This window comes from Panthera tigris, chromosome D1, assembly GCF_018350195.1.
Source record: "Panthera tigris isolate Pti1 chromosome D1, P.tigris_Pti1_mat1.1, whole genome shotgun sequence".
NCBI lineage: Eukaryota > Metazoa > Chordata > Mammalia > Carnivora > Felidae > Panthera > Panthera tigris.
This window is the reverse complement of record NC_056669.1, coordinates 53,155,094-53,169,733: the sequence shown is the minus strand read 5'-3', so window position 1 is coordinate 53,169,733 and position 14,640 is coordinate 53,155,094. Positions and strand designations below refer to the sequence as shown.

The window sequence follows — 14,640 nt, the reverse complement described above, 5'->3', positions numbered from 1 at the left end:
TGTTCTTTCATCAAGCTTCCCATAAGTGATGCTGTTTCAGGGAAAAACCTTTGTGTTCATCACTATGTTATAGAAAACATTGTGTTTGGAAATCTCAAGTGGGTCAAGAAGACTGATAGTTTTCTGTTCAAGGTGTTTGCTTTGGTATCACTGCAATTGAATTTGCCGTGATGCACCCCCCCCCCCCAACACACACACACATTCAGGGGGTATGATGGAGATGGCCAGATGGTTGGCTTTTCATTATTTTTTTCCACTGACTTTTCTTCACTCCATTTTCCCAAAGCATCTTTGGAGAATGGGGAAAGAAAACACATAAAAGATTCATACAGTTGCCGTGAACTTGGCTCTCAGAAGAGGACCGCTAAAGGGTATCTTCACACACACTGCAAGGCTTTCTTCTTCACACTCAATATTTCACATCTCAAGCCACTTACTATGTTGCAGCTGGTGAGGAAAATGCCAAACTGCTTCTCTGATACTAACTTTTGCTGACTGGGATTTTTTAGTTGGAAAATAGAGATTTGATTTTTATGAATTTCATCTATGACTGTTTCAAATGCCACCACCGTCAACGAGAGGAATTGGATACCATATCCTCTGTGAATAATTAGAATTCACAGCCCATGCACATGGATAGTTCCCTTGGCCTCAGGTTACTATAAAAGATGGCACTGCTACATCATTATCTTCTCCAAAACTGTACCAGAGCCAGGGTACTTTTTGGATTCTGCAATTAAAACTTATACTTGCTGCTAATTTCCTATAGAATTAAGTCCCACCAATGCATTTTAGCCTTGAGGATTTCTAACATCTGGTACACTGTACCGATGGTAGGTCTGATCTCTCACTGATGTTGTACCTGAAGCAGTGCATCTGGTGGAAAGGATTCAGGGAGATCTGTGATTGAATCCTGGCTCTGCCACTTGGGTGTATGAGGTCACAGAGCCAGTCAATGTCTGTGCTGGTTATCTTCTCTCCCCTCAGATCCATTCTGCGCTTTTCTCTGTGCCCAGAGGAGCTGACTACATCACTGTCCCTCCTCCCCCCACCGTACCCCCCTGCTTTCTGGCTTGTTTCTGGTTGGATTCAGTCAATGGTAGGCATTGGCAAGAGACTGGATGTTAAGAGGAGCCTTCCTTATTCCTGATCTACTTCAGTGCCATATTTCTAATAGCGACTTCATCTGTCCATAATTATAATTTTTATGAGATAGCTACTTATTCACTGTTATATGGCTTCCACTGGGCTTCAGTAACAACATCCTATTTCTGCCCTGCCTTGCCCTTAAGCCTCAGGGTTGGTCAAGGTTGTTCACCATTTTTAATGCCTGAGTGCCTCACCATTCTTTCTTGGTTCTCTTATCCCTGCCTATACATCTATACCTCTATAACATTTCTTTATGTGAAAGATACTTTTCCTGGGTATAGAAGTCTGGTTGTTTTTGTCCCCCTTTCAGCATTTCTGTCTTCTCGCTTGCATGGTTTCTGATGAGAAGTCTGCTGTAATTCTTATCTTTGTTCCTCTATATAAAATGCCTCCACCTCCATCTGCTTTAAAGAGTTTCTCTTTTTCTTTTGTATTTTGAATAGATGACTAAGATGTGTGTGTGTGTGTGTGTGTGTGTGTGTGAACTTTGCTTGGTGTTTTCTGAACTTTTTGGGTCTGTGGTTTGGTGTCCATAATTACGTTACTTCTCCAAATATTTCTTCTGCCTTGCTCTTTTTCTCTTCTCCTAGAATTCTAATTATGGGTGGTCCCTGACTTACGATGTTTTGTTATGAATTTTTGACTTAATTTAAAAAAAATTTTTATTAACAAAAAAAATTTTTTTTGAAGGAGAGAAACAGAGTGGAGCTGGGGAAGGGCAGAGAGAGTGGGAGACACAGAATCTGAAGCAGGCTCCAGCTCCGAGCTGTCAGGACAGAGCCCAACTGAGGGCTTGAACTCACAAGCTGTGAGATCATGACTTGAGCTGAAGTCGGACTCTTAACTGATTGAGACACTCAGGTGCCCTGATTTTTTGACTTTATGATGGTTCAAAAGTGATATGAACTCAGGAGAAACTATACTTCGAATTATGAATTTTGATCTTCTCCCAGTCTAGTGATGTGACACCCTCTCGTGATGCTGGGCAGCAGGGAGACACAGCTCCCAGTCAGTCACCTGAATCACGAGGGTAAACATCCCATAATTGACAACCATTCTGCACCCATACAGCCATTTCTGTTTTTCACTTTCAGTACAGTATGTAATAAATTACATGAGATGCTCAACACTTCACTATAAAATAGGCTTTGTATTAGATGCTTTTGCCCAACTGGAGACTATTGGAAATGTTCTGAGCTCATCTAAGGTAGGCTAGGCTAAGCTATAATGTTTGGTAGGTTAGGTGTATTAAATACATTGACTTAGAATATTTTCAACTTATGGTAAGATCTGTCAGGATGTGATCCCACTGTAAGTCGAGGAAGATCTCTATATGTGTATTAGACAAGTTGATATTGCCTAGCTTTTGGATGTCTGGGTTCTGTATCTTTTTTTTTTTTTTTCTCACTATTTTTTTTCTCTTTATATTTCAGTTTGGGTAGTTTCTATTGACCCATCTTCTTCCTGCAGCTGTCTCCATCTACTGATAAGCCCATTAAAGGCATTCTTCATCTCTGGAACTTGTTTTCATTTCTAGATGTTCATTTGATTTTTTTCTTATGGCTTCCACTTCTCTGCTGAAAATATCCATCTGATCTTTCATAGTGTTCACCTTTTCCATGAGATCTTTTAACGTTACAGTTATTTTAAATTCCCTGAAAGACAGCTTCAACATCTGTGTCATATCTAAGTGTGGTTCTGATGATTCCTTTGTCTCTTGGGAGTGTGTTGTGTTTTCTAGCCTTTTTGTATGTTCAGTTGAAAGTGTGACATCTTGTGTACTACACTAGAAAATGAGGTAACAGGTTTTATGCCTGGAAATGAGTAGGAGCTTCCTTCTGCTAGGACTTTAGTGAAGGGGTTTGAGTTAATTCAGTTAGGATTTGGTCTGGCTTTGAAGTTTGATGTTTCTCTGGTTGACCTTAGTAGGCTTTACATTCGTCTAGTGATGCCTTGTGTTTAGGGAGCTAAACTAGTTTGTCAGATGACTTTTTTTCTCAGTGTCAACTCCATCTTAAGCATTAGAACCCCTTTCTGTGCTGTGCCTCAGGGAGGGTCTCTTTCCAGCCCTTATCCCTCTCTTACCTCACTCATGGTACTATTCTGCTTTCCATTGTTGTGTTTAGCTTTTTAGTTAAACTATGGGGGTGGGTGGTGAGCATGAGAGTTCTCTCTCGTTCTGAGTAAGCCTCGGTCTTATGTAACCATGTGTCCCGAGTCTCAAAAATGTAGCCTCTTCAGTGACTGCTACTGCCCCCTGTCAGGCTATAAGTCTGGACCCATTGCCTATCCCCCTCCCCTCCTAACAGAAGTTAAAATTGTTTTTCTTCCCTTATTCAGCGGCAGTGGGTCTCCGCCAGTGCCTAGGGAGGACAGTGGTGGCTGCCTTTCTCTCCACAGATGAAGGCTTTTGTTCCATATGGGAAATAAAGTGGGTTGGGATGGGAACAGAAGGCAGGACCTCCCAAGTTTACCACAGTAGACACTTACATCTTTCTCTACTCTTTTCTTAGAGTTACCTGGTCAGGCTGTGGAGAGAAATCATGGAGAGGATGTGGACTCTCTCACCCATTGTCTGCAGCCTCTAAGGGCTTCAAGCTCTCTTGTCAGTTTACACTTAGCCTTCATAAATCTGCCAAACCACCCTAGCTGATCTCTTGTGACCAGTTGTGTTAACCCCAGGTAAGCTAGTGCTCACGTCTCGGCTTTCTCTTCAGGAGTCTCTCTCCCTGGATTTGGTTAGGTGGTTGCCCTGTGACCTTAGAGAAGTTTAAGAAAAACTCATGAATTTTCCATTTTCCTGGCTTATTCCTACTGTTAAGTTTGGGAACGATGTACTTTCTAGCTCTTACATCCTCCAGTGAAACCCTTAAGCCAAGTGTCATTACTTGAACCACTTGAATTCTATGTCCTGCTGGGCACACAGATAATGCTGGAGCTGGGATTTGATACTCTTATCGCTACAGCCTATTTTTCCTCCCTTCTTTATTTCCCTTTCCTGTATTTACATTTCATTCATTAAATATTTACTGAGCACCTACTAGGTGGCAAGCCCTAAGCTTGATACAGAGACAAATTAGTATTTAGTGTGAGCATAACTATGACAGAAGCTGTCACAGGGCACCATGGGATACTAGAGCCACTTACCCCTGTTAAACTTAGGAAAGCTGGCTGCTCATACCCACCCAGCAAGCGAATTTTGGAACCTGCCTCGTGCTCATGAGGCCGTTCTCTAAGCCACTGAATGCCATCTGGCCAGGAGCCCAAGTCTGAAATTAATGATACCACACATTGGAGATGAGGATTGCATTACAGAGTTCTTTGAGGTTTTCTGCCAGCAGACCTGTAGGCTGACGAGAGGAAAGTAACCTTCATTCCCCAGAACTGTGAACTCCTAAGTCGACTTGCTCTGAAGTGTGTTGTGTTTATGATAGATGCATTATTTAATCTGTTGAAAGGATCAATAAAGCCAACTTAAAACTTGTTTCAGTAATAGCCTGTGCTACAGGCAAGCCTGGGCTGATTTTTAAAAAAAAATATTAGAGCATTTGGGTTGGAATCCACTAAACTGCCTCATGGAGCTAAAAGTAGAAAATTCCCTAGAGCAATGGTGCATTTGGCAAAATCTGTCAAAATGTGTGTTAAGAAACACCACAATACTGATAATACTGCATCTTTACTTCTTGAGAGCTTCACGGTTTACAAGCATTTTTTACCTTTAGTGTTTGTTTAGTTTTTTTGATCCCCATAATGACCCTGAAATGGGGTAAGGGAGGCATGATTTCTGTCTGGTTGAAACCTAGGTCTGGAAACCAGTCAGCCAGCCCCTGAGTCACAGGGCTAATATTCAGTGAAAACAGATATCGGGGACCTTTGCTTTGTTCACAGTCTGAGCTGAACCATTTTTTCATGACCCACTCTGCATGCCTTTTTTCAGCCCATTTTGGAGATTCTTATGGACCTGACCCCTTCCTAGTTCTGCCTTGATCTCTCAGACTCGACCCTTGATTCTGCTTCTCTGCTATGAACTTTAATTCCCACCTACTTTCATTACAACTTTTGTTTGCTCCCTTGAGTAGTTTACTTGCAGCTGTTCCCGGGTAATACCTTTCATGCCTGAATAATATTTCTGCAATTACTGGTACATCCACTTGTATTGCTTGAAGTGACGTCATCGATGATGATGATGATGATGATGATGGTGGTGGTGGTGACAGCAGCAGCAGTTCTCAGTTGATTACTTATGGTGAGTAAGACACTGAGTTTTCCATATTTTATCTCATTGAAATTTTGAACCTCAGACTATCCCATGAAATAGTACTATTTTTATCCCTACCATACAGATAAGTCACAAAGAACTTAGGTGAACCTAGTCAGGGTGGATGAAAGAACATGGATTTGTGTTCTGGCTCTGCAATGTACTCCCTGTGTAATTTTAGACTGCTCCCTAATCTCTCTGTGTTCCTAATCCCTCAGTTTGTTCATTGGTAACAAAATGGCGGATGATTAATTTCTCTGGTCTGAGGTTGCTGGGAATATGAAGTTGAAAAAGATCCTGGCACACAGTGGGGATGTCAAGATAAGTTTCTCTCTTAATTTTAGGGCTTTTATCTTCAATTCACAGGGGATTCTTGGGAATTCCAAATGCCATTTTATAAAAAGTGATTATCCTACCTTTTTCTTCTTCATAAAACAACTGTGGCTATATATTCCATCAAGGGAGACAGGGAGCAGGGAATGGGATCCTTTCTGGTGGAGGTGTAGGAAATGGTTTTAGATTTCAGGGTTGGTGGAGATTAATGGTTGCAGTGATGTGTAAACATTCAGTTTGGGATCTGAAGGAGTGACCTTGGGAACTGAGTGCTCCCCTTTGCTCTGACAAAGAAACCCCTGTGTTGGCTAAATAATGTAGAAGAGATTTCCATTGGGCAATGGAGGGAAATTGAATTATTTAGTGTATTTCCCTTTCAATGAGTTAATCAAGATAATTGCTGTTTTCCTGGATCTTTGTCTTTCTTTGTAATTAACAAGGCCCGGGTTTGGAGACAGGAATTTAGCCAGTGAACTTTGTACAAATTGCTGTGACATTTTTTTGGGTGCAAATTCTACTGAAAAATCTATTACAAATCCTTTTCCTCTGGATTCCAGGACTGTGAGAAACTGATGCTTGAACAAGCTTGAGAAAAATTTACAGTTCAAGGATTTAAGTTCATTTGGGATTAACAAACTCAGCAGGGGACAGCAGGGCAGGGCTGAAAGCACAGGAGCTCTGGCATCAGACAGACCCCAGTTCTGCCACATTCTCACTGTCTAACAGACAGCCTCTCTGAGCTTTAGTTTCTATTTCTATAAAACGGATACTATTGTTCATTTTCCAGAGCTGTTGTGAGGATTAAATGCAATAATGTGGTTCCTAGCCCATATCTGGTGCTACTTAGATTTTTTAAAGCTTCCGGCCACCAACCCCTGCCCCCCTCCGCCCCCAAGATCTCAGCCTTGTAGCAAAACGAGAAGGTACAAAATCCATTCATTAAAATAGCTCAAAGAGGAAGACCTCAGATACATATGTATTTGATTTGACTAGGATTGGAATAAGCCGAACTTCTGGTTTTCTGCCTACACCACTTAAGAAGTGCTACCCTGGAGGAGGGGAAGGGAAGTGAGCCCCTGGGGGTGGGTGGCACGACCATAACATATAGTGATGCAATAGCGCCACTCTGAGGGGGGAAGCAGTAAAATTATACCAAGAGACATAGGAGCAGATCAAAGAACAGTTTACAATCACTTTGGGCAGGGGCAAAGGGTTCTGGCCTCACTTTCTACATAATATGCAATTGTGGCTGTTCCTTATTAAGGATCTCGACTCATAAAGAGAAAGGTTTCATTATGTTCGTATAACGGGTTTGAGAAGGGAGGCATGGGAAGCATTTGTTAAGTTCCACCCCAAATGGTTAAAATGAAAACAAATATTTTTTTGAAACTTGACGATGTGAGCTTTGATTACGTGGAAAATTCATCTACATGGAACCGTTCTTTCTCCCGTTGCCATTATTTCTGGACAGGAATCATATGAAGATGCTAGCGCTCTGTGGTTTTTATCTACATTACTTCCCTGTGCTATGCTGGGCAGGTATTTCCCTTGTACCGATGTGGCAACTGAGGCCTAGAGGGATGCAGGCCCAACTCTTCTAATGTCAAAGTTCGTGCCTTTTCCACTACATCGTGTTGCTTTCTAGGAGCAATCGTCTGGAATATGAACACGCAGAACATATTGTAGGCAATAATGGTTTGCATCCCAAATTCTGAGCGAAAACAAAATATATCCAAAAACTTTCATTCCATCGACTCACCTCTAATCGTACAATACATCTCATGAAACAAGATCATCAAGTGGCCTTGTTGTGATACTTACTCGTAAAATGTTGTCCATCCATTTTCATTGCTTTTGGTTGCCAGAAGGCCAGAGTTGCCATGGTACGTCATCATGGCCAACTCATGTCCTTGCGTGGTCACACTCTTGAGTGCACTGTTGGTGCCCATGGTCACCCAGTACACCTGGCCATCTGGGACCACCAGCCAGAGGGGCATCCCGGTAGAGTCTCGGCGGACGTTCACCATGTTGCCGTTGTTGTCTGTGATGAGTGTGACATCGCCATCCCCAGTGTAGGTGAAGTTGTACAGGTAATCTCCTGTGGGCAGACTCTGCGTGTACAGATGCTTTCCACTGGTATCAAACAGGTAGAGCTCCTGGTCGATTGGTGAGGACAGCTCATACATGTTCTGGGTGTTGAGGAAAGGCTTGTTCTTCCTGATAAACCGAATTCGGATATTCCCCAGGTCAGCCACATAAAGTTCCCCGTCGGCACACACAGCCAAGGAAGATGGGGTATTCAGCTTTGCATCCTTGGCGTAGCCATCATCTCCAGAGAAACAGTCACAGTTGGCATCATTTTTACAATCACAGCCACTGGGGGCTCCAGCAACCAGCGAGATCTCTCCGCTAGTGGTGACCTGCCTGATGCGGTTGGTCTTCTTCTCATCGGTCTCAGCAATGTACAGGACCCCATTGTGTGAGACGGCCAAGGCTGTGGCAGACTCCAGGGTTGCGTGGATGGCCACCTTGCTCAGCAGGAAGTGGTCGATGCCAGGGACCTGGCAGTGCATGGGTCTCCCAGCGACAATGCGCACCTGGTGGTTTTCAGAGATTTGCAGGACCACATTGTTGTCAAGGACGTAGAGAGAGTTGTCCATCGGGTTGATAGCTAAGTCTGTGGGCCACTCCAGGCGAACCTGACAATGGAGACACCGATACTCAGACGCCCGGCAAGGTGTTCACCACTTATCGCCCCACAGCCCATATAGCTTGTAATAATGTCCCAAGTGCCTTCACACGCAGTCCTGCCTGATCTCACAGTGGCTTGTCATCAACAATGGAGGTCAACCCCCCTGATCTGAGTGAAACCATGCAAAAGCTGCCCCCAAGACACCTGATGGTCTCCATTAGACTCCCAAAATATGAAGAAGGGAATAAAAAGGAAAAAAAAAAAAAGAAACGTAAAAAGTAAACAAGAGATAGACTTGGGAGCCAGACAGGTCTAGGTTCAGATCCTAGCCCCACCATTATGACCTTTGGCAAATTACTTTGCCTCTCTGAGCCTCAATATTCATTATCTGTAAAACAGGACTGACGATACCACAGAGTGCTTAACCTATCGTGAGTGCTCAAATAATGACAGCTAATGTTATGGAGGTGGGAGAAGAAGGCAGATACAGTCTGGAGGCTGAAGCAGGAATTGTTCAGATATCTCAGACTCTACGTGAACTGTTGATATGATACCTGTACGAAAGACGATATTTCAACCCACTGAATTCATGGATTAACACGAATATCCAAATTTAGTTTATCAGGAAGAACAAGCCTTTCCTCAATATCCAGAACTGACATCGCCTGGGAGCTGGTCAGAAATGCAGAATGGCAGTTCTCACCAAACCTACTGAATCAGAATCTGCATTTAAATAAAATCCCCGGATAACTCATGTGCACTCTGAAGTTTGTGAATCCCAGCTCTAGAAAATGGTTTCTATACAAATCAAAACCACCATGAGATACCACCTCACACCTGTCAGAATGGCTCAAATTAACAATTCGGGCAACAACAGATGTTGGCAAGGATGTGGAGAAAAAGGATCTTTTTAGCACTGTTGGTGGGAATGCAAACTGGTGCAGACACTCTGGAAAACAGTATAGAGGCTCCTCAAAAAATTAAAAACAGAACTACCCTACCCAGCAATTGCACTAACGGGTATTTACCCAAAGGATACAAAAATGCTGATTCGAAGGGGCACATGCACTCCAGTGTTTATAGCAGCACTATCGACAATAGCCAAAGTATAGAAAGAGCCCAGATGTGCATTGACTGACAAATGGATAAAGAAGATGTGGTACATATATTCAATGGACTATTACTTGGAGACCAAAAAAGAATGAAATCTTGCCATTTGCAACAACGTGGATGGAACTAGAGGGTATTATGCTAAGTGAAATAAGTGAGTCAAAGAAAGACAAATAGCGTATGACTTCACTCGCATGGGGATTTAAGAAACAAAACAGATGAACATAGGGGAAGGGAAACAAAAAAAAGGTAAAAACAGAGAGGGAGACAAACTGTAAGAGACTTTTATGTGCTCTTATAGAAAACAAACTGAGGGTTGCTGGTAGGGTGTTGGGGGGATGGGCTAAATGGGTGATGGGCATTAAGGAGGGGACTTGTTAGGATGAGCACTGGGTGTTACATGTTAAGTGATAAATCACTAAATTCTATTCCTGAAACATTATTATTCTATATTAACTAATGTGGATTTAAATCTTAAAAAAGCAAAGAAACAAATAGAGTTAAAAAAAAAAAAGAAAATGGTTTCTAGCACCCCAGAGAACAGGTCCTCCCAGAAGACATTAATGAAGGTGGCGATGGGAATGAGGGGTTCAGAGGTCCTGGGGCCCAGCCCGAGCCTCCTCTGAGCTGGGCTGGGAAACTGGCAGGGACGATGGTGAGCTTGCAGGCAGGCATGCATGGGATGCAGTTGGCAGGGTCTGAGGTGAAGAATGCTGCGTTGGTGGAGGAGGAGGAGGTTGGATTGTGGAAACAGCACACTGGGAGGTAAGGTGCTGGCACTACGGGAAGCCACTGGCCAGCTGTGTCCCCAAGAGGTCATCCAGACACACTGCACATGGGCTGGAAGCGTCTCCTCCATCCCAGTTGTCTACCGCACTCCTAGGAACTCACCACTTTTGGTTCCTGAGCCCCCTACAAACCCTCGACGCTCCGTCCAACGTGGGGCTTACTTAAACGCGCACGTTACTTTAGGTAAGAAATTTCTCTCCCAGGAATTTGCTCTTGCACCCTGTAAACAGTGGTGCACACCACAGCGATGTTTAATGATGGTGAAAAACTGCAACCAAGTCAAGTGCCCAGCAAGAGGGAATTCACTAACTCAACGATGGTATTTAGTTCGCCCATGAGTTAGAATACTCTACGTAGCTCTTAAAAGTGATGTTGTAGATGCATATTTAATGACATTGGGAAATGTTTGCTATGTATTAATTGAAAAGAATAGGCTACAGAATTGTAAGCACAGTGTGATCCCAACTGGGGGAAAATGTAACAATAAATTAGATTACAGATAGAGGGGAGAAGAAAAACCAACATGCTAACGGTACTTGGATTAGGGGTAATTTTAACTTTCTTCTTTGTAATTTTTAACTTTTTACATTTTCTCTAATGCCCATGTGGTAGTTTACTAACGCAGAAAGAAACCCCAGTAAATTATATACCTATGAGATGTGGCCACCTCCGTCTGACCCTTCTGCTCAGGGCCACCCTCGGGCCCTGCTTCCTCACTCCCAGCCTGGGCCCCTCTGCCCGCACAGAGCCAGGGAGCCTGAGGCAGGCCAGAGCCACTGGCCAGAGCCGCTGCCTTCACACTTCCCAGTACTCTCTGGAGCATAGCGTCACGGCAGCCCTTGGCTGCATCAGAACAGTTTACTGTAACGTGACAGGGGAGTTTTCAATTTCCTAAAACCCATTTCTTGTCAACACTGGCTGCTAAATATTTTATGCCTTCTGGTCCTCTGGCACCTTGGGGACCTGCTTGCTCAGACCTTTCTGCCAGTCATTATGATGAAAAGATGGCTCCCTGATGGGTGGGTGAGGAGGGGGAAGGGGGAGAGGAAAGAGGGGAAGGAAGGAAGGAAGAGCAAGCGCTTTTCTGCTCTCTCCTTCCTGCCCTGTGCACAGAGCACCTGGAAAAGAAGGAACAGGACTCTGAGAGTCAGTCCTGGCTCTGTCACAGAGCCTGTGTGTTAGTTCTGGAGCAGACCAAATACACAAGCTTCTCTGATTTCCCTCCTGTTAGTGACAGGGGTGCTCAGGCTTAATGTCCCATTGCTACAATGGAGAAACAAGGCTTTAGAATTGCTGTGGTCCCTCCAGCTCCCACATTCTGTGATCCTGAGAAGGGATAGAGCCCCCTCTCTTCTGTCCCCCAGAACACTCTGTGCCTTTATCAAAGCACTCTGAGATGACTGCCTTATTGCAGACTTATTTGTTCTCAAAAACAGGATTGCCAGACGGATGAATGACTACACGACTGGTCAACGGCACAGAGAGAGCGAGGGATTTGGGGCCAGCACACCTCACCTCTTATCTCAGTTCTACAATTACTACAGGTGTGCGTTAAACACTTTGAACTTCTTTCCTCATATGTAAATGGAGGTAATAAATATTACATAGAGTAATTGTGAGTATCAAGACAATGTACAAGGAATTGCTTTGTAAATTATAAAGGGAATGAATATTTACAGCCTATTACTAGCTGCCAGGCACTGTGCTAGGCATATTTATGTACAGGATTTCATTAAAAAATTCATTTCCACATCCCTGATGGAAACAAGCACAGGGCTCTGCATTTATAACTGCAATTCCCCGCACCCCACCCCTCCCCCCACCACCCCGAGCCTCAGTTCTCTTATCTGTAAAATGGGGTAGATAATATCACCTCTTGGGAATATTGTGACAGCTAGGTAAGAAAAAGGAAGTCCTACTCATTTCTGTATTCTCCTTTCTAACAGTGCTTGGCACATAAGAAGTTCTTCAGAAGTCATTTTGGACCCTACATATAGTCACACTCTGTAGCCTGCTGAGCTAGGAACTAATCCCCTCTTTTGATTGGCGGCAACATCTTCTGTTTCTTCTCTTCTCCATTCCTCCCTCTAGTTTCTCCTTGGGCCTGGGCTTATTTCTACCCAGGGGAGCTGGCCAAGTTCCTTGGTTCCCTGCTTTGCACTCTTGCCTCTGAGCTGTGTTCTTAGCTCTCTGGCTTACTCCCTGCTCCCCACGGGGCAGTAAAACAGCTCTGAGTGTTTGTACAGAGGAAGCTCTCAGAATGAAAGCCAGCACCCCCGCCCATACGTGTATATAAAAATATAAGCCGTGTCTGGAGAGTTTGGTAAAAAAAAAAAAATTCCATGCTTAGATTCAGATGAGGGTAGCGAGGACCAGGGGCAAAGGGATTTCAGCCCAGGATTTCTGAAGCTAAATGTGGGTTTTTTCCCCGTTCCACTACACGCCGGTTGTCCTCTGAGCTTTTGATTTGGCTGCTTGGTAGCACCTCTCACTAAAGTAAAACAACTTTCCAACGTGTGGATTGAAAATTTTCAGTGCCCTGTGCTGGCTGGTACGGGGCCCGTTTTGAGAATTGAAAATACTCGCGTGCACATCCTCAGGCCGTAGCAGCTTCCTGACGGGTAATTCAAGCTTGCTCACAGACTGGAGAGGGAAATTCTCGAGCCAGCAAGGGGAAGCCTGCCAAACTGGAAAGACGAGTGGCAGAGAACAGATTCCATTCTGGAGCGGAACAATCACATTAGCCAGTGCAGAGGAAAACCACGCCAGCAACCGAAAGGGATGTGACGCGGGTGTTGGGACTGCCAGCGCCAGCCTTGGGGCTCTGGGGACAGCGCTCCACAACACATGTCACTAACAGGGGGGCCTCCTGGCCTCTGTTGCACCCTGAGTACGGGGAGCAGGTGAATAGTCAGTGGAAAAGGGCCTGTGTGCAGCCTGCCCTACAAGTAAGGGGGTTTAAAAAGCTAAGTGTGGTTATTGCTGTCCCCACTCTGCAATTTAATGTAACTTGTGCCTTCCTTTTTCCTGGGTTTTGCTAATGCTGGCAGCTCTGGCCAGGCCCTGCCGAAAGATCTAGCAATAAAGGACACTTTCCTTGCCAAGACGTTGCAGGACAAACTAAGGACATGCTGAACTGCCAGTCACTGGGTCTGCACTGGATTACTGGTGTTCACTGCTAAGGTCCAAACTGTTTGGCATGGCATGGGAAGGTCGTTCCCTAACTGGCCCCAAATAACACTCCAGTTTCAACTCCTGCTTCTTCATTCCAAGAACCTTATGCTCAAGCATTCAATCTTCCAATGGTCCTTGAATATACTGGGCCCATGAACATCTTTGTACCTTTGCACATGCTGTTCCTTTTGTGTGAAGTGTCTCCATTCTTCCTGGCCACCCAGAAACCCCTATTAAACCTTCAAAACCTGGCACAAATTGCACTTCCTTTGTGAACGTGGGCACCAGAACTTCTGTCGATTGACCACCTTTCAAGTGCCAAGCGGTGCCAGGAGCCTAGTATGCACTGTTCGTATTTTCTCGAAGCAATCCTGCCAGGCTGAAGTCAGCTATTTCCATTTTTAAAATATAAAAAAAAAAAAAGAGGTTCAGAGGACTTCAGGAATTTGTCCAAAGTCACTCAGTTAGTGAGCAGCAAAGCTTGGAGTCAATCAGCCAATCAAAATTAATCACGAAATACTGGTTGTACTCCTACTGTATACAAGGTACTCTGGCTAGAGCAGAGGAAAAGATGAACAGAATTCCTGTCCTCATGTCATTTACAGTAGAGAAAGAGAAAAGACAATGTACAAGTACCTGTGTTTCCAAAGAGGGGACTCACAGGCAGCTATGGATTTAAACTCACAGCATGTGACTCTCTGCTGCCTTTGAAGCTTCCTGGGGCAGATTTCTTCACTGTCCACGGGATCCCTCTGACGACCACCTGTCATCCCTCTGGTGAACTCCCAGAGCACCAAGCTTCGCCCTACTCATCTTTGTGTCCTTAGTGCTTCCCCAGGCCCAGCCCCAAGAATGTGCTCTTCAAAGGCTAGTGCAGCATAAAGATGGGGGGCCAGCGGGAGAGCGGATGAGCGTGCAGCCCCAGGGCTCTAGCAGGCAGAGTTCTCCCCTTACCTGAGAAATATCCATGACGGAGTCACAGCTGAGGGGCCGGGCTGAGGTAAGATCATTGGAGCCCAGCAGGGTGGAGATGACCCCATTCTGATCAATGCGTCTGATCATGGTGCCATCCACGAAGTAAATCAGCCCAGACTTGTCCACCGTGATGCCTGGGAAAGAGAAGCCAAAAACAGCG

At 44.5% G+C, this 14,640-nt stretch overlaps 1 protein-coding gene across 3 annotated transcripts in view; it reads right to left on the bottom strand.

The window, feature by feature from the left end:
* TENM4 (teneurin transmembrane protein 4) overlaps positions 1–14,640 on the bottom strand; it is a 597,404-nt gene that overhangs the window by 27,878 nt on the left and 554,886 nt on the right. For all 3 annotated transcript variants that reach the window (XM_042957496.1, XM_042957497.1, XM_042957498.1), the window contains 2 exons: positions 14,460–14,614; positions 7,562–8,439 (listed from right to left, as the gene is read on the bottom strand). In XM_042957496.1, the coding sequence (XP_042813430.1) occupies positions 7,562–8,439; positions 14,460–14,614 (1,033 nt within the window). The remainder of the gene's footprint in view (positions 1–7,561; positions 8,440–14,459; positions 14,615–14,640) is intronic.